Below are 20,442 nucleotides of genomic sequence, written 5' to 3' on the forward strand. Positions count from 1 at the left end.
TTTTTTCTTTTTTTTCTTCTTTGCATAGCTTACTCAGTTATTACCTATTTAATTGTTATTTTATAACTTTTTTTTATAGTTATAAAATATTTATTAATAGTTTGTATTTACTTAAAATATTTGTTTATTTGTACTAAAAATATCAAATTTAATTAATATTATATACTTAAGTTTAATTTTTATTTCTGTATCCTTATTATAGATGTAATTATTTAAAATTGTATATTTTAAAAGGTTATAATTAATTGTATATCTAACTACTGTGTTCTAGTTGTTATAATGTAAGTCTACTAGGAGTTCATGAAATCAGACCTTAAAGGCCTATTATTGTGCAATACCATGTTATCGTCGCTTTTATATTAATTGTTAATGGAACATTCAATAATATTCAATAAAACAACTATAACATAGTATAAAACCCATTTAAATCAAACATTGGTTAGTGGCTACCATTCTGAAATAAATTAATAAAATACAAAAATACATCAAAATACATTTTATGGATATTCGTATGGTTACGTATATTTTATATTATTATAAATATTTAACAACAAACGATGATAAAAGAGAAAAAAACTATAACAATCTCAACAATAACAACGATTGGCAATAAAATATTATTATTATAAAACTAAAACTATACATACATATATATTGTATAAATTGTATATATATATGTATGTACATATTTTTAAAAATATATGTTCGTCTATAATTAAAATAGTCATAATAAAAATATCTATTATATTTTAATACATAAACGTACATCCACAATGTTCGTATACAATTTACACATACAACAATAATTTGGGTATGTTTATGAGAGGAGGGTATTGTGGTAAATAATTATGAAAAAAAGATACGCAAGTGTCACAAAAATTCTAACAAAAATTAAAGATATATGGCAGTAGTGAATTTATTATTTATTGGAAATATATAAACGCTTATATCAACGTTCACTGTTGCCACCGCTATAACTATTGATAAAAAAAAAATAATAAAACAAAACAAAACACTACCATTATTGTAAAACTATTAAACACTACCCACAGACTTTCATACTAAACTAGATAAATAACCCGGAATGTTGTGCATATAAAAAGTTGATGTTCATCTACCATGTCTTTGGTTGTTAAAATTCCATAGAAATATATAAATTATATATTATACAATATCAATGACTATTTATATTTATATTAATTTTCCAACCAAATAAATGTGTCAGGATGCCTCTTTTGATTACACGAGTTTTTATTTTATCTTATGTAGTTTAAAAGTCTGTGATGTCTACCACTGCTATTAATGCCGCGATACCACCCAGAATATAGAGGAGCAATATGACGACCACTGAATAATGTAATTACCGCAAACAGGCCTCCAGCATTTCAACAAACAATTTGTTCATTTTGACAACAGTTGTACTACTGCTACCGGTGCCATTACCTATAGATGATGATCGGTCAGCGGCCGCAGATTGCCTGGTAAAACCTACTCCAGAACCTGCAAGGACTGTATTTTGCGGTTGTAGTGGTTGAGTGGTTGCAGCTAATTGCTGTTGATTTTCCCGGTGAACTCGGGTCCAGTACTGTCGAATTAATTGATCGGCCTGTCGAAGTGCGGGCAAACACATAAGCAGTTGAATGAGCTTAGACGAAGCAGAGTTTGTTGATTCTGAATGATGAGAATGATGATGATGGTGTTGTTGGTTGTCAACTAATGGTGTGCTTCCACAACAATCATCATCGTCCATCACCATGTTATTGGTAGTGCTATTAAAAATTATAAAGTACTAATAAATTTAAGTACTAATTAATAATATAATATTATTAGTAAATAGAAAAAAAATATATTACACATTGATAGTTCTAAATATGTTACTAACCCGACAACAACGACTGTAGCTGCAGAAGCATCTGTAGTGGATATGCCTGTGGTATCCATGCGCTGTTGTGACTGGCGATGATGTTGCTGTTGATGATTGTCAACAACGACAACAATTTCGCTACCGTTGTCAAGCTGATTAGATGCAGTATTGTTGTTGCTGTTAGTTTTGCAGCAACAGCTACAGCAATTGGAAGTCATTCCATTGGCATCTGCAGTGGTAGCTCCACTGTTGCCACAACAATCCATAGTTACAGCTGGCGTAGAACAACAATTAGTACCGCCATCACAACAACAACAATTTGATACTGCTGCCACCGCCACAGTCATCTCTAGATGGGTTTGAAGAGCACGGGCAATGGTAGCACGAAACTGCTTGACAGCTGACTGCTGCTGCTGAACTACAACATCGTCGCCTTTAGACACTGTTCTGTTAGTACTGTGGTTTTTTCCAGTGGTTGCTGCAGTTGTCGCAGATGATGATGCCAATGTTAGATCATCTGAATTAGCCAGGACTAATGCCTTGAGCAGATAGTATTGATCTGAAGTCAAGCCTTCTCCACCATTTACTGCCTTAAATTGTCGAACTATATGAGCCGACTAAGCAGCAGACAAACAATAATCAGATAATTATTAATGTTATATTGGTATACAAAATACATAATTCAAAACTAAACAGTATTCATTTTTATATTATAAAATAAGTAATTATTATTTTGCAATCTTAAATCAAGTAAATTAAAAATGTATTTTGTTGCATTCAAGAAATTAAGTCTATATGGATATTTTACATAAATGAATAAATTATTAAATATGAGGTGGTGCTCAGCAGTAAAGAGTACAGGGATATTAGCATTATTATTTTTTATATGTTTCGGCACAACAAATGTACAATAATAAAGTGACCACATAAAATGTTCCATAAAAAACGATGTTTTACTTTTTATATTGTCTGAGTTAATACACGAAGAGATATATTACAGTTTTATTAACAATTGTTGCTGCAAGTTAAATACGAAGAAACTATGATTATATAGTAGTTTATGCAATAATGACAATTAATTAGTCGGCATATTATAAATAAGTATTAGGTTGATAGGGACAATAAAGCTAACATAATCTTATGTTCTGAGGATAAAAGAATAATGCACTATCATGTCGTACTTGCGTCGTACACTTAAATATATGAGTACACTAAAGATATATCTCTCAATGACGGGCATTTTTGTAGATTTTACAAATAAATTATATAATACTTATAAAATCATACGAATTATATGTTTTATACCTTCAGAAAAAATAAATATATCATACATACTTGCATTCTTTAAGAAGAAGAAATGTATTAGTATGTTTTTATTTTCTAAAAAAAATATAGCAAATTACTTTTATTTATAGAATATTTTAGTAAATTTCATGAGACAACTACACCTAGTATTTTAATTAAAATTAGATAAGTATAATTAAATTAATATAATTTTATATTTTATTATCAGAAAATTATTTCATGGATTTTTCAAGAAAAAAAACATTAAGGACTTGTACATTTATATTATAGTGAAATCTTAGAGCTTGTTCGGTCCATACTCCATACTAACCAAGTTGTAAATGTCCAGCACAGTTGGAGTTGTTATCACCCCCGTACCACTAGTCGTACCATTTGACGATGAAGCGGCGCCGTTAGTTGTAGAACAACACTCTTTAGCTAACTTCTCGTCCAACCAATAGTCTGTAGCATACCGTAACTTAAGACCATTGCCACTACATTCTTCATTGACAACGCCAATACTATTAATGTCACTACCTCCGTCACCACTTTGACCATTAAACTGTTCCAAGGAACGGAATGCCGTGGTTAATGTCAATAATTCCGCCCAAGTTGACTGCAATAAGCGCATCTGGTCATTGAGCGATAGGTCAGTGAACCCTACAAGTAAAAATAAATTTTATCGATATTAAATCACATAGACGTCGATATCAAAACTACGTACAAACGCACGTTAAATCATCATTCATCACATTTCATAGATTGAGGGACTTTTTGTTTAAAATAAAGGTATACCAAATGCACTTGAAATGACTTACCTTAAGTAACGAACAAAGAAACTCTGAAAGTAATTATATACCTATGATCATTCTATTTTTTATAAATTCATTATAAGCACGGATAGATAAAAAAATGGAGAATTTTTCAATATTAATTTATATTCAACAATAAATTTTGCATCAAAATGTGACAATAATACACTTATTATATACATACTTATATAACTATAATATGAATAAATTAAATTATATACGCACCGGGTATCTGCTTGGCCCAACCAATGGTGCTTACCAGCTCTCTGTCATATAGTTCAGCGAGCGTGTGCACTACCATAGTGGCCGCCACCGATGGCGACGACGCTGCTGATGCTGACGACGATGATGATGACGTCGACGATGGCGATGACGTTGAAGATATACCGTCTTCGCCACCCATTGTCACCGCGGTCACTGTTCCTTGTTGTACCCCGAGCGTTGAGGACTGTGTAAAAAACTCCATTGTGAGGGCAGCGTTAGTTGATCCGTCCCCGCTACCTAATAACGTTGGCATTTCCGGTTCACATTGTCTAAGGGCTTCCAACATTTTTTCTAAAAAAATCAACGAACAAAAGTTATTATTTACTTAATTTAATAATAAAAAACATGAGATATTCAAAACAATAACTACATTACATATATAATGTTTTAATATTTAAGAAGACGTCAAATTTACATGACGTGTCGTCTCAGTCTTATAAATATAAGTAAAACATACCAAATTTGCTTTCAGACAAACTTAAAAGTAAGAATATAATCTAGGTCCTTATAGGTTTGTATTGATATTTTTATTTTAAAGTGAGGTGTGTAAAATATTCTAATTTTAAAATGATCATAACTATTTTAAAATTTAAATATCAATAAAATATTTTAAGATAATCTAGATAATATTCTTATTTTCAAGCCTAATAATATCTAAATCCAATTTAGGTTAACTAATAACACGAAATTGGATCTGCAAAAGCAGAACGCGTATTATTGCTATGTGTATGTTTGTAAGATAAAGAGACACGAGAGTTCAACGTCTTTAAAAGCTATAAAATATTATGTACGAATAAATTTAATACTTAAAATTTTAAATTCAGTAACGCTACAACTAATTTACTTACACTTTTTAAAATTATTAAATAAAATAATTATTATACTAATTTTCAAACTCACCACACTCCTTGATTGTATCAACTGCAGTTACAGCATCATTACAACAACACTGCTGCTCATACTCTTGTTTGATACACACGCCATCGTCATTATTGTTGTTCCACCCACCAGTTCCTCTTCCGTTACTGTTATGCAATCTTTGGTGATGATGTTGGTTGCTATGTACTGACACTGCTGCGGTTGTACCATTAGTACCGTTTGAACACATTTGGCCAGGTACTGAATTCGATTGTTGATGGTGATATGAATGATGGTGATGATAATTTCCAGAGGTAATAATTTTGTTGTTTCCGAAAGCATTATTAAAAGACTGCTGTTGATGGTGGTGATGATGAATAGACGATGCAGCATTGTTGTGCGTATGATGATGATGATGGTGGTGAATAGAATTATTGACAGTTGTTGCCGCAGTAGATTGCTGTTGCTGATGCACAGTTTGCGGTGCCGATTGGACAACAGATATCGCCGCAGTAGGTATAGGAGTAGACGGCTGTCTTCGGTATTTTTGACGACCACCGCGCACCCGATCCAGACGTACGCCTTCTTTGAGCATACCGGTCCTCAGACACTTCTGCATCCGACATGCCTGACATGCTTTACGCCGTCGTTTATTGATTTCACAATCCCCACTGGCAGGACATGTATATTCGATGTTACCTTCATATTAAAATTAAGTATAGTTATATAATACCTAACACAATTTATCACAGCAATACAGCATGTATTATAGTTAATAACTACCGATTGCCATTATGTACTCTACAATTACACACAGCGAGGAATTTGATGGTAGTGATAATATTAGAAATAACAGATGGTTGCTGAAATAATGACGTGACGAGATACCACATCCTGACACAATTCGGGAATTGGTTTAGTACAAGTGATGAGAGTGCGGTGTAAGTAAGTCATAAGGAAATAAGTTTATAAAAAAAAGCATGGGCTTGTACAAACCCTGTATGGTGCGCTTGAAGAACGCCTTGCAAGCTTCACACGATGCTACGCCATAATGGAAGCCTGAAGCAACGTCACCGCATACCAGACACAGGCGTCGTGGTGGAGGTGGTGACGAGGAAGTAGCATTGGTGGTGTTATTATTGTTAGTGACAATTGTCACCGCCGCTGACGCGTTCATATTGTGCTGTTGTTGCTGATGATGGTGCTGGTGTTGTTGGTGATGATGGTGATGGTGATGCAAACCATCACCACTGACCACGGATGACATGGATACATCTTCTTCTTTGATCATTACAACGGTAGTAGAAGGCGGAATTTGTTGCTGCTGTTGTTGATTATGATGGTGTTGATGCTACAGAAAAAAATAAAACAATGAAAAAGTAGGTATTTAATAGTTTTTTGTACAACTTAGTACTCGTAATGTGTAATTTATATTAAGGTAATATTATTGGTTATTACTTATTACAATTGTCCACGAAAACAGTAAATATTACTAGATATCCACATTTTGTGAGTAGCGGACGTGTAATTGTATCAGTACGTATCGCAAATGACAACAACCGATTTATTACAGCGAAAACTCAATACAAATCCGTATTATTACATAACCAACCCATAGACGACATAATAACAATAATAATATCGTAATACTATGTGCATTTGCATCGCGATATCGGTGATCCACTATTATTACCACACAACAGTATAGTGCAATAACGATATTATACGGCTATGAATTATTCAAATGCATTCGCAAGTATCATTTAAATGTCAAATTTAATGTGCATGCGAATATATACCGACGAGAAATACATAGTGTATTAATGACATATTTTACATCACATCGTCAAATTGCTATGCAAAATTATATCATAGTTGAATCATTTATTTGAAAATGTATTTGTTTTTTTTAAAAAAAAACCTACTATTATTCTAAAATTTTACCTGTTGCTGTTGTATCCCTGCTGCTGCAGTAGTGCTTGAACAACAAAATTGAGCAACCGATGACGATGGTTGTCGGTGTCGGCCGTTACCAGAATCAACTGATACTAACATAAGCCGTTCTTGGCGATTGGTGGTAGTGGTTGATGCTGATGATGATGTGATACTATCAAATTGCTGATTATGTTGAATTTGAAGCTGTTGATGTTTAGCGGCTGCAGCAGTTAATCTAGGTCGGCGGTGACGACGATACATCTGTAAACAAAAAAACAAATAAATACAAATTAATACTAATAATTCATAAATACATACAGATTATTGGTAAATAGTTAATAAAAGTATCTAGTGTAAAGTATCTCTTAGTATAGTGAAACTATATAATTATTAATTACTAATAAGTGAGTTCAGAAAATAAAGCATTTTTTTTTTAGTTTGACATAAAATGCTATAAAATTTAAGTCATGTTACTATAATTTCAAGTTTCAAATTAAAACTGAAGGTTCTTATTTTTCTTATTTCAGTGGTTTTTTTAAAACAAATCTTTTTACTAGTTATTGTATATTTTTACATTGAGATGATGCAGATAATAATTGAACAAAAACACAAATCTTTTTTTTTCTAATTTTTTCTAATTTCTGATTATTTACCATACAATTAAAATTAAAAAAGAATTATTTAATACATTCTATTTTTTGTTTTTGTTGTATATATTGGTCATAGGGCAATAAACATATTCAAACATTCAAATGATAATGTTTCATTATGGAAAAACAAACTATAATTGACTGGTATACAATAAGTAATATTAAATATTTTTATTATTTTTATTTTTTAGAAAACAAAAAACTTTAATTAAAAAAGTTAAGTCAAGTTTTTTGTTCTACGTGATATATATATAAAAAAAGATTACTTTGTATTAAAACTAATAATTAATGAGTCTTGAAAAAATATACTCAGTACAAGCAGAAATACCTAATATTTTATAATACAAGAGGAAACACATAAAAGTTTTTAAAGGGAGACCCTATTTCTTTATTGAAATTTAAGGAAAGAGGTTTATTATCTTTAACTTATTTATGTTTTTTAAGTAATAAATTAAACACTTATTTTGATGATTTTAGGTGCTTTAATTCTTTTTCCAGTATAATTAATTTAATTTTCTGGTATAATTAGTAATAATCAGTATAACTGGACAGTAGGCTAAATTATGTGGATGCTAAGAGTTTAGCACACAGAATATCATAATTAGCACTCTTAAAAATCCAAACCATAATTTTCAATTTTTGAATAAATAACTATTCAATTTAAATTAATATTGTGTTTTTTGATTATTTAAATTCATTATTTAAACATTTATGCTTTAAAATATTTTATTTTAGATCATTTGTAGAATAGTTTGATAATAATAATAGTTATCACAGTCATTATTATTGATATTACACTTAAGAAAATACCATACAAAAACATACCTTTCAAAATTTGTAAGAATAATTTATAACTCCAATAAGTTATGGAAAACACAAACGCAGTTTTTCAAGCGTACGGTGATTAAAAAATTGATTATGGACGAATATGTTATAACAATTCATTGATTTATCTTTTTTAAATATACAATGAGATATTAAAAATAACTAAAAATCAATTTTATATCTAATTTAGTTATTTTTTTGAAATAGAATGAAGATTGGTTGGATTGGTATTTGTGAACAAGTACTCTCGAAAATCTAAGTCTAGTTGCATCTATGGACTATGCATATGGTAGGGTCAGATTTATGATCTAGTTTTAGATCAGTATACATTTTATTTTTCAATATTATGAAGGAATCATGAAAAAATATTAGTTACAAAACCCTTTTTAAATAAAATATGGTATGGTTTTTAGTGAACTAGTTAAATATATTAGTTTTTATTTCAATCTGGTTCTGAATTGTCATAGTGCTTTCATTCATACTATTTAGTATTTAGTATTTTTTTTAGTAAATTAAAATTAATTAATAAATTAATGATCAACAATGATATGTTGTGTGTTAGTGTTATCTATTATCTAACAACAAGAATATAGTCCAACACCAAGGTACCTATGTAATTTACCAAAAATAAATATTATTGTAGATACCAATTAAAAAAATTAAGTAAAAAGATCAGCAAATTGGATCTGATTAAGTTCTCTTATATTTATTTTAAATTACTAGTTACAAAAAATTTTTAATGCAAATTACTAGTAAAAAACTTTAGGTCACAATTAATAAAACTCTTAGATAAATTCTTTTATAAACTACAGTAAAGAACATAAAATAATATAAGTGTATCTATGTTATTTTGTAGTTCATTATAATATTATCTATATATATTCATAGTTAGGTACAATATCTGTTTTACAAATATTATCTAACAAAACTTTTATTTCTTCAATTATTTTTTTATATTATGATCTAAGATATGTTTATCACAGGCCGATTAATTGTGTCAACATAAAAACAGATCACATTTTGTATCTACACGATAATCAATACTCACATCTTCTATTTCGTTTGTGTCGTGTTGCTGTTGATGCTGCAAGTGGATCAATTGATGTTTAGTGTCATCATCATCGTCCATACTCTCTTTTTTAACATAAATCAGGGTTGTAGTAGTTGCCTCGTCATCTACAGCAAATTCATCATCGTGTCCATCTACACCCACAAATGTTGTAGACGCTGTCACATCAGACTCTTCAACGACCACAGTAGAGCGACGACCGTTTCCACCACCACCGCCGACGACATTGGCACGATGCATGGCACCCAGTCAGTGGGGTTACCTTCCTAAACGTCGGCCGGCAGCACCTAACCAAGACGGTCTAGCAGCCAACGGTAACAGCGGTGGCAGCTGAAGAGTCGTCTGTTTGGCACTGTCTGCGTAAATTACATTCATCACGTGCACGCAGCCAGTCGTTCTCAATACTCGTGTTGCAAGGGCTGGCCGGCGAGTGCCCGTGGACAGCGCAAAAAGAAAAATTCAAACCCCGAATGGAAAAAAATCGTCTAATCTCTGTCGGTTACCTAACTGCCATTAAAACTCCACGGCCGTCCGGTTTACTCGCTCGCACAAATTAATCGCGCGCCCGCCGTACCTGGATAGCGGAGAGCAACGCGCGCGCAACCGTCGGCCGTTCGCGACGACTCTACGATATTTTTTTCAATACCTATATTTTGTTTTTTTTTTTACGGAGAAAAACAGACACGATTGATGATACCGTCGGTGTGCTAGTGTGCGCGTGTGTGTGCGTGTGATAATACGTCGTCGGCACAGCGCATGCGCAAACACGTCCGCTTGCCGATGCCTGGCCGCCCCTTGGACTATGATATTATTATCTATAGATACGGTGACGGCGGCGCCGAGGCGGTGGTAAATAGTGTATTTAGCGTTGGCAATGTGTCTACTAACGGACGGACGCTATTATTTCCTATAATGAAAAAAAAAAAAAAAAAAAAGGAGTATAATTTAATCTAATATTTTTTTTCTCACACGTATAATAATAGGAGGTGTCAGGGGCGAGCGCGCGCGCGTTCGCTTGAACAAATAAAATTACCTACCGCGGTGTTGTAACTCGTGCAAGTCGTCGGGTTTATATAGGAAAAAAAAATAGACTTATTGCGTACACGCAATACAGCCAAAACACATCGCACGTTCGTGTAAATGCGTTTTAAAAGCTGTGACGCGCGTTACGAAACGACTACGACGACGTCGATGGCGATGACGACGAGAGCCGCGTATAAAATACTCACCCGTGCATATTATATTGTATTGAAAATATAACTGTTGACATAATAATAATAATATTCGAGTAGCCCGGCCAAGGCCGCCACCGTAGTCTAAACGACATAATATAATATTATAATAATATATTGTTAGGAGGTACCTTTATGCATTGGCTACATTATATAATTTGTTACAGCAGCTACCTACCGAACGGGTTGGTCCTCAGTGGGTGGCGGGAAGGGGTGAATGACTATGCACATTGCATTCGTCGCGGCGTAAACGAGTCTGGTGCCGTGGCGGCCTTCAAAAAATTTAATTTATAAATTATTAAATTATATTGTGGATTCCTAGTCTTTCTATCGTTAACAATTCATTAATTCGTGTTTAAAATTAATTAATAAAAAAGTTTTCGAATACTTATATGTTACTGATATACATATTTATATATTTATAAATATATACTCATATTAAATTATGTCTGGAATTATTCATCTTTCTAATTGTAAAATTGATGAATTTTATATTATTTTTTATACTACAATATAGTATAGCCAGTATAGGTATATGACCTAGGTATGAGGTATCTACTTATCTTTTAAATAACTTCATGTATTGTAGTAATAACTAATTTTGTGCATAACGTTACAGTTTTTGTTCATGACTATGTTTAATCAGAGGCGTGTCCAAGGCCGTAACTGAAAAAAAATTTCGGGGGGGGGTCCAACATTTTTTTTTATATATAAACGTTGAAAATGAACTATATTCATAACTAAACTATTTCTACTTTTAAAAATTCGAGAGGCGGACTCCTAGACCCTCCCCCCAGTTACGGCCTTGGGCGTGTCTAAGACCAAAATTCAGGACAAACATGGTTATAAAAATTTTGTATAGTCAACAAATTTTTGTTTTTACTTAAGGATTAAAAATCAGGGTAGGCCCGGACTTACCAGACCTACCCGCTGAACACGCTTCTGCGTTAAAAAATTTTATTATATAATTATAATTGTCAATATATAACAGATGATATATTATTAGGATAACTTTAAAAACATATTATTTCTGAGCATTTGGTAGCGTGGACGCGCAAAATGCAAACTATATTATACATTTATATTGGACCAATTGTGATTTTTTTATTGATATATTACTTATATTTATATAATACCATCTTGTTGCTCATATAGAAACAATTTTCAGCCTAAAAATTATATGTGGTCATGTTGAGCCTGTTGAGGACATCGAGGGCGGTTAACTGGAAAATTAAATATAACTCATGATATTAATTCGTTAAATATTTACCAAAAATATATGGAGACATAATTAATTAACTAAGCCAATATTATGTTATCACCTATACCAGCTAGTAAATAATGTATTAATATGTAGGTATTTATTACCTACCTATATTATAGACTATAGACCTGTAGTATTATAAAATATACTTATAATGTTACTGTCGTAGTATTGTCGTCAGAATATATATTGATACCTATTAACCTACAACCTACATACAATAATGTAACTAATATAAGTTAATGAATTTGTAAACAAATATAACGTAATGTAATTATATGTAAACATTATTGAATATGAAATAATATTTATAATATTGTACAGCATTGGATCATTTGGATTCACCATCAATAAAAGTAATAAATATAATAGTAGGCACCTATCTAAAAATTAGGAACTGAAATTGTACATATTTATAAAAGTTTAATAACTAACCTATTTGGAAAGTATTAATACAAAAATATAACAATTAACAAATATTGTAATCATTATATTATTTAAAACTAATCCAAAATATTAAGATAACGAAACAACTAATAATGTAGGTATAGCTATACAATAAATTGATGCTTAATACCTATACTTATTGTCTGCATGATTATAATAATTACATATAGGTTACCTTAATACTACACGTCTGCACAAATGTTTTAATTTTTGAAGATAAATGAACGTCGATTATCGGCCACACATAAAAAATTAGATAACGAAGACACCTATTCAAACACTCTAATACTGTATACTTATAATATAATATACACAAACAAGTGCATAGAAATATGTAAAAATATTTCCAATTTAAAATAATAAAGAATAAAATAAAAATGAGCTAATTCTATCGAGCATAATCTCTATTCTTCCGAATTGATTTATTGTAAATACGTTTTGCTTTTTTTGCTCATCACAAGGTTGGTAAATTACAATCAAAAATGTAATTGATTGAATATTTAGTAGGTACCTATTCATAATTAACATATTATACAAATAAAAGCTTATGATTAAATTAAAATAGTATAGATGTTTAAATATTCTCATAATAATAGGAAGCAAATAGATTATAATAATTATAATAAATAATAATATAATATTTATATATACGAGTGGGTATCTGCTATAATAATTTAGTAATATTGTGGTATGCTGCTGTTAGCGTTACAAATGGAAAAGAACCAGCTGTTATTTCAGTTTATGGCAAAAATGATCCCTTATGTAAACATTCAGTATACTTAAGTACCGATATACCGATTCACCAAGTATATTTAAAATTCAGGAAAATATATCAACAGGGGAAATTTAAAAAAAGTTTAACTTTAATGTTATATATAATTAGGTAGGTACTTAAGGGCTAAGATATTATTATAAACTAGTGTCTAATCACTGTACTTGTTTAAAATAATTCTGAAACTAAAACATTTATATGTTCATAAATTAGCTATATGCTACATTTTTTTTTAAATTTTGTGATTTTCTTAAATCATGAATTATGATTGAAATTATACACCATAAATACATTATTGTTTTTATTGTATTTTTGAGAGGGGGTAGAGGTTAGATAATGGACTGAGCTAAAAAATACAAAAATCTTAAGAAAATGTTGCATGTCTATAAATAGTTCAAAAAAGTTAAATTATTTTGAAAATTTTATCATGTATAATGTATATAAAATGCAGTATAAACATTTTGTAAAAATTTACAGTTATTTGTTTTTGAGTTGTATAGAAAAATCAAAATTTTTAACAAACATACTTTTGCATAGAAATTCTCGTTTTTTTGTTTTTTTTTTTCGATAATTTTGAAAAATACTGAGATCGTGTATACAAACAATTCTTATCGTATTCTTACACAAAAAAAAACACACTAATCAATACTTTTATTATTAAAAATTATAGACTATAAAGTATACGTATAACTGCTCTTTTGTATAGATAAAAGGTGTGGAGCTTACATACTACCTACATACATCTTAGTTGAGTAACTTAACTTGAGTTGGTCATTCCGTCATTTGGAATGGATGTGATAAATTACTTAAATTTGAATTCAACGGTAAACTATGGAATACAAATAAAAAAAAATAGATCCAAGCGGAGATTCTGTCAGACTATGATATTATTACCAAAATTAAAAAATAATTATAAAAAAAAATAATAATAAAAAATTTAAAATGATTATAAATAGATTAAAGTTGGTAGAGATATTTTAAAAATTATATGGAGTACATGAAATAACAATTTAAATAACAGTGGAATGTTTCTAGTGTAAATGATTTATACTATTTTGAATTACTACACAAAAACTTAAGCTACTTGATGAGAAATTATTATTTTATGTATAAGTATCCAATATTGTTAAAATGTATACACTTCAGAATTTCAGATGCTTATAAGAATTATTTGTGAAATTACACTCAATTATTTTTTATAATTTTTTAAAACTATTTCTTCAATATTTAATGTCCAAAGTGTTCAAACATTTTGACATAAATATTATTTTCGAATTTAAAAAGAACCAAAATCGTCTAGGTATTTATAGCTCAAAATATTTTAGATTCTGAATGGAATGTTGAATGTATTGATTTTACAATGATGTGCGTTTATATTTTCATCATATTTTGATGTTTTAGAGTACCTAGTAAAAGTGTTTTGATTTTTAACTTCAGCTCCGATTTTAAAAGGAAATAGAATCTAGTTGCTAGTGTTGCTACTTTGGGGGGACAAAAGTAAAAAAATTCTAGTAGTTTTCAAAAGCGTCAGGAAAAACCTTGAAAACATAACGGAAAAACGGGAATGCTTATATTAACGTTAAATATTTTGACCTTTTTAAAGCTACTTAAAGACAATTTAAATTTTCGACTTTTCTAAATTTTTTTTCTTGAAATGCCGATAAAAAAATATTGGCTTTCCGAAAAATCTTTAAAATTTAATACAAGGTTTATTATAAGTTGTACTTATTGTAGTAAAAATAAATATTTAAGGTTCAAATGTTAACGAAATATATTAAAATCACGAAAGTTTATAAGGAATTTTGAAGTTGATAATTCATAAATTTTTTATGATTTATACCTAAGGTTAAAAAACCCATTACAAGGTTATTCATGAGTTTTCCTTCAAGTAACTGTAAAAAAAAATTCCAGCGTCAATATAGAAAAAATTTTATGAGCGTATGAAATGAAAATTTTTTTCGAAGTCAAGTAAAATATCTAACGATATTGATATATTATAATTTAAATAATTAATATAATAAAATATATCCTACTAATTATCATTGACTGTCAAATCATCTTCGTTGGGAATCGTTTTTCGTATAAAATGATACATGTCATTGCATTCAAATTAAACACATCCATTATAGTGACCCACTCTCCATCTTGGCTATACAGCAGAGCGATACCCTGATACTCACTTGCCCACCCTTTTTTTATTTATTTATTGTACAAATATGAAATAATACCAATATAAACATTTGGTAAAAATTTAAAGTATGAACAATAGGTAATTCATTTTTGAATTTATTTATTACATCAATATAAAATAATTTCTATTTTGTTGAAAATTGGTTTAGCGTAAAACAATCGTTTTTCATATTTTTTTGTATTTCCAATTATTAAAAAAAACTACTGGGAATTTTTGATTCGATTAAACTAGATTCATTATTCTACCACAAAAGAATCTTATATTAACAACCCAAGCATTTTAATACGTCTTCTAATAGTTACGTCACACACACAAAAATACACATTATATTGTAAAACTAATACATAGTTATACTCAGAAATCGTTTTTCTTTATCGAGTGTTTTATTTCCGGAGACTTTGGTACCTAACTAACACTTAATCTTTATCTAAAATTATATTGTATGTAATGAAAAATTATACCTACGCGATGGACAAGTGTAGCTCCATTATTAATCTTACTTAAATATTTTAAATAAAAAGTAAACAATAAAATTATTTACATAACAATTATTATACAGGTGCCTTGCCATAATAATCATCTATAGGCAATAGCCACTAGTTTCTTAAATTTTAAGACTTAAAAGTAAACATTTTTACACATATTTGAATACCTATAGTAATGGAAAAGGTACTTACATTAATTAAATTTTTAAAATATTTACAGGAATAATAAAAAGATTAGTTGAAACCCGATTGAGCACAATCTTTATAATTTTGGAACAACTCGATTAAGCACGGTCTATTTTTTTTAACAACCCGATTGAGCACAATCAAACGAATGCAAATGCATATTTTATTATATGTTTTTTTTAGATAAATTTTTATTTAAAAATAATTTTGTTAAAAATTACAACTATAAATTAACTTTTAAATTAATCTGTAATGAACATACATTATATATATTTGTAAAATAATTTAATTTTATAATTGTATATACTGATAAATACTTTGATGATTATATTATAAAATAATTTCTGTAAAAATATTTTAATTTTTTTTTAAATTATTATTTTGCTGTACGGGACAGCAACGTTGTGGGTATTTATATGCTCAATTGTGTTATATTCTAGATTCCTATTATTTAATTGTATCTGTACTCAATTGGGTTCAAATCTAATTGTGAGATGGTATTTCGCACCAATTTTATTATCTGTAATTTGCGCCACCAATAGGAAAATTTAAGTACATACCTATGTAATTTGCACTAAAATATAAAAATATAGCTTGTATTTTGCGCCGAATCTAAAAATTAATTTTGGTTATTTGCACCACGACAGAAAACGAAATGGAATATGTATCTGCGCCACACTTTTAACTTCTGCAATTGTTGGAATTTAAGTATATTTATACATTTATTTATAATTATAACATAACTAATTTTTATATGTTTTTTAATATTAGTAATTGTGTGTTTTTAATAATTTTCTAGAAATGTATAACTATTAAAATGTACTTGATTGATCAACTAATAAAAATACAGTGTTGATTTGTAAAAAAAAAAATTGTTTAGTTATTTAAAAGTAGCGCAAATAACAATTTTTAAAGGTAACAGATGGCACATATTAGTAAATTACACAATGTCCTTTTATTTAGTTTTATATGGCGTACACTACAATTTTAAAAAGTAGCGCAAATTACTAAAATTAATTTTTAAATTTAGTGTAAATTACATAGGTATGTAATGTATTTTTTTTTTAGGTTGTTTTTGGCGCAAATTACATACGTCCATATAATTTGTATAAATAAATTATAAATTACATACAAATTGATTAGGATTTTTGAAATTTGATTGAAAGCAGATTTCGCTGAAAATAATCAACTTTTGTGAACCATTACTCGTACCAACACACTCGATAAGTAACTGATTTGAAACCGATAAAATATACTTAGTTAAATTTTGGCAGACAAACAATTAATAATATAATAAAATATTTAAAGTCTAATTATGTAAATAATTGTGATTATGAAGTTTGTATGAATAATAAAAAAAATGTTTATCATTTAAATTCCAATACTCTTTTTATATAACTTATTACTAATAGGTATAATTTTATTTTATTACAATTTATTACCAACGTCACAATATTTTAATTGAACAATACAAGTTTATAAATTAAACTGATTTTTTTGATTTGTTAGGTTTTTTGTAGAAATATTATGAAACAAGACGAAAACTTAAAAGTGTTTAAGTATTAAGTAAATAAATTAGTTAAATACCTATATAAATAAAAAACATCATCAACATTTTTAAATTCTAATGTTAAAATTATTTTATCTATTGGTTTTTATAATTTTATTAGTTATTTTTCTTAAAAACACAAATTGAATAAAATAAAAATAATATCTTCTACAAAGAAAGAAAACATTAAATTTTCGCTAACACTGTAATTTTTACTTTATATATATATATATACTTTAAATTTCCGTGATAAAGTCAAAAATTACGGTAAATTCATAGACTATATGAGTTGTTATTAGCTATAATTTATTAATTATAAATAATCAATAATTAATAATGTTTGTCAGGATTTTGCTTTTGAAAGTGTTGAAAATGTGTTATATAGCTATATAGGGAAGGCTTAACTAAGATCTGAATAATTCTTAAACTCTTAACTTTGGTATGATGATGCAGTGAGTATACACGATTTTAGATTTTTGTAGGAACCTTTATAAGCATTTAAATAGCTGGTTAAATTTTTATATGTCTTACATAATATGTTCATAGAAAACTAAAATCATTTTTTTGCTATTTCGTAGAGAGGGAAAGGAATGCACCACCCTCAGCACCAATCGCTACGCCATTGCCAATAATATTATCTATTTATATTCGTAATAAACTAATAATGTTATTTTTTAAGCTACCTGTTCATATTATGTAATTCTAACACAAAAATAAATATGTTCACCTTTTTATCGAGGATATATAACTTTAACTTGTGGTTATCACAATAAAATCAGCTTGAGCTAATTATTTTAATTTATATATGTTATTTAATTAAAAAAAAAAAAAAAACAATACGCGCAAAGCTTAAATACTTATAACTTAAAAATGCATAGCTGTGCTTTGGGGGGGAAGTCTAGGGGGCACACGCATACCTTAAAGGGACGCCCAAAATGTTTTTATCATATTTTAAACTATACATAAATAAAATATACGAGAAAGATTATTGTTTTACAATTATTTTGGATCATTACACATTTTTTCTGAACAAATTTCCGACTATGGTCGAGCAATAACAATTATATTAGTCAACCGCAACGTTTATTTTTATATTATTTGGCTTTATAATAAAACATTGTATTCTTTATCTCAAAATCTATACTGTACGTCCAGCATGCGGGGTGTGATAAGCGATGGTAAATAAAACCAGAAAGGTACGAATTTGAAATTATTGCCTATTGGTAATACCTATATAATTTAAAAATAAATAATTATTTATTACGCTCTTTTAGTAAATTGAAATTAACTAAGCCGTATTTACGATCAACCATGTCGCAAGAGAGATTAACCAATCGTTATTGTCAATTGAGAATGAAATTATGAAATAACGAAAAACATCGATTTTGAAGACGTCATTGAAGATTTTACTTTAAAAAAGTCCAAGAAAATTAAGTTTTAAACTAAGTTCCTATATTATACGCTCTTATGATACATTTGTAAATATAATATGTATAATATAATATAATTTATGAATTTGTATTGATTTTTAATTATTTTATACCTAACTATTTTGTTTAATAATTACTATTCCAATCAGCTTTAGTTTTTTGTCAAATCAATGTTCAAAATATGTTGTAAAAACAAAAAAAAATTCAATCAAATAGGAATGAAATGCATGATGATAAATAAAATAGGGGGCAAAATTTTTAATTTTGTCCGGGGCGCCAAATCTCAAAGGCACGGTTATGGTTATAATTATTTTAAAATGTATTAGAAAATCCTGCATTAATTATTATAAGGTTATACAAATAATATTTTAACAAAAAAAAGAGTTTAATGTTTAGAGTAAGTACCTGTCATAAGTGTAGATACTAGTCAACTACTGATGAAACATTTTTAAGGAATGTAGTTTTTAAATTCTATTCGGTAATTTCCTGTTATACGAGCCTTCCATGATTTTTGACAACATCACAATCCTGTTATTTAAGACTACCAAAATGGTACTTTCTTTTTATACTAGACTACGGCTATTCCGTGACCACCACCCAAGACGACTACCTCCTTTATCGCGACTACCACAATTAGCTGTAAGATATCCACACACTGCGTTCTAGCGTAGCAATTCACAATTGTTATATTATCTATTATATTATATATATATATATATACAGAGTGATTCAAAATTTATGTTACAGCCATTTTAACACATCGATATTCAAAATAGAAAACAATTTATGATACAAAAGTTTTTTGATGTAGAAACATCTAAAATGATTATACGACACTGTCGACACTAATATTATTAGTTATTACATTTTTTTTTTATATATAATTCGTAAATGTGGCTATCATTATTTATTATTTTATTTGTGGATTTATCATTTTTTACCACTATTATTTTTATATTTATTATAATTATTATTTTATTGTTTTTAGTGACCGTACGCCACATATGTAGCGTGTGTTGTGTAATACATTACAAATGATTACTGGGTATTTAAATCCTTTTTTTATATATATAACTCGAATATAGCCATCCCAATAATACCTACTGATTAAAAAAATATCAAAGAATTAAATATGCAGCTGCATTATACAAATATAAATATTAAATAAAACTAAGGTAGTCTGTGATAATAGGAAAGTGTGTAAATTTTGGTAGTCTTAGATAATAGGATTGTGGTGTTTCACAAAACAACCGCGGTAGTCTTATATAACGGAGGTAGTCTTGGGAGGTAGTCGCGAAAATAGCCGTAGTCTCGTATAACAGGAA

General features: G+C 28.8%; 1 protein-coding gene across 1 annotated transcript; it reads right to left on the reverse strand.

The window, feature by feature from the left end:
* Positions 1-692: 692 nt before the first annotated feature.
* Positions 693-10,400, reverse strand: LOC113556061. Its single transcript, XM_026960784.2, has 8 exons — positions 9,541-10,400; positions 7,027-7,278; positions 6,079-6,433; positions 5,125-5,781; positions 4,186-4,515; positions 3,480-3,808; positions 1,883-2,481; positions 693-1,769 (listed from the first exon to the last, which is right to left on the reverse strand). Exons 1-8 carry the CDS (start codon positions 9,799-9,801, stop codon positions 1,361-1,363), a joined length of 3,192 nt encoding a protein of 1,063 aa, XP_026816585.1. The 5' UTR covers positions 9,802-10,400; the 3' UTR covers positions 693-1,360.
* Between the last annotated feature and the right edge of the window lie 10,042 nt (positions 10,401-20,442).

This window comes from Rhopalosiphum maidis, chromosome 3 (genome assembly GCF_003676215.2).
Source record: "Rhopalosiphum maidis isolate BTI-1 chromosome 3, ASM367621v3, whole genome shotgun sequence".
Classification (NCBI taxonomy): Eukaryota; Metazoa; Arthropoda; class Insecta; order Hemiptera; family Aphididae; genus Rhopalosiphum; species Rhopalosiphum maidis.

Coding starts and splice junctions, on each gene's coding strand:
- LOC113556061 (XM_026960784.2), bottom strand. CDS start 9,801: ATGCATCGTGCCAATGTCGTCGGCGGTGGTGGTGGAAACGGTCGTCGC. Junction 5,782..6,078: donor CTTCAAGCGCACCATACAGG/GTTTGTACAAGC, acceptor TTTAATATGAAG/GTAACATCGAATATACATGT. Junction 1,770..1,882: donor GCTACAGTCGTTGTTGTCGG/GTTAGTAACATA, acceptor AATTTTTAATAG/CACTACCAATAACATGGTGA.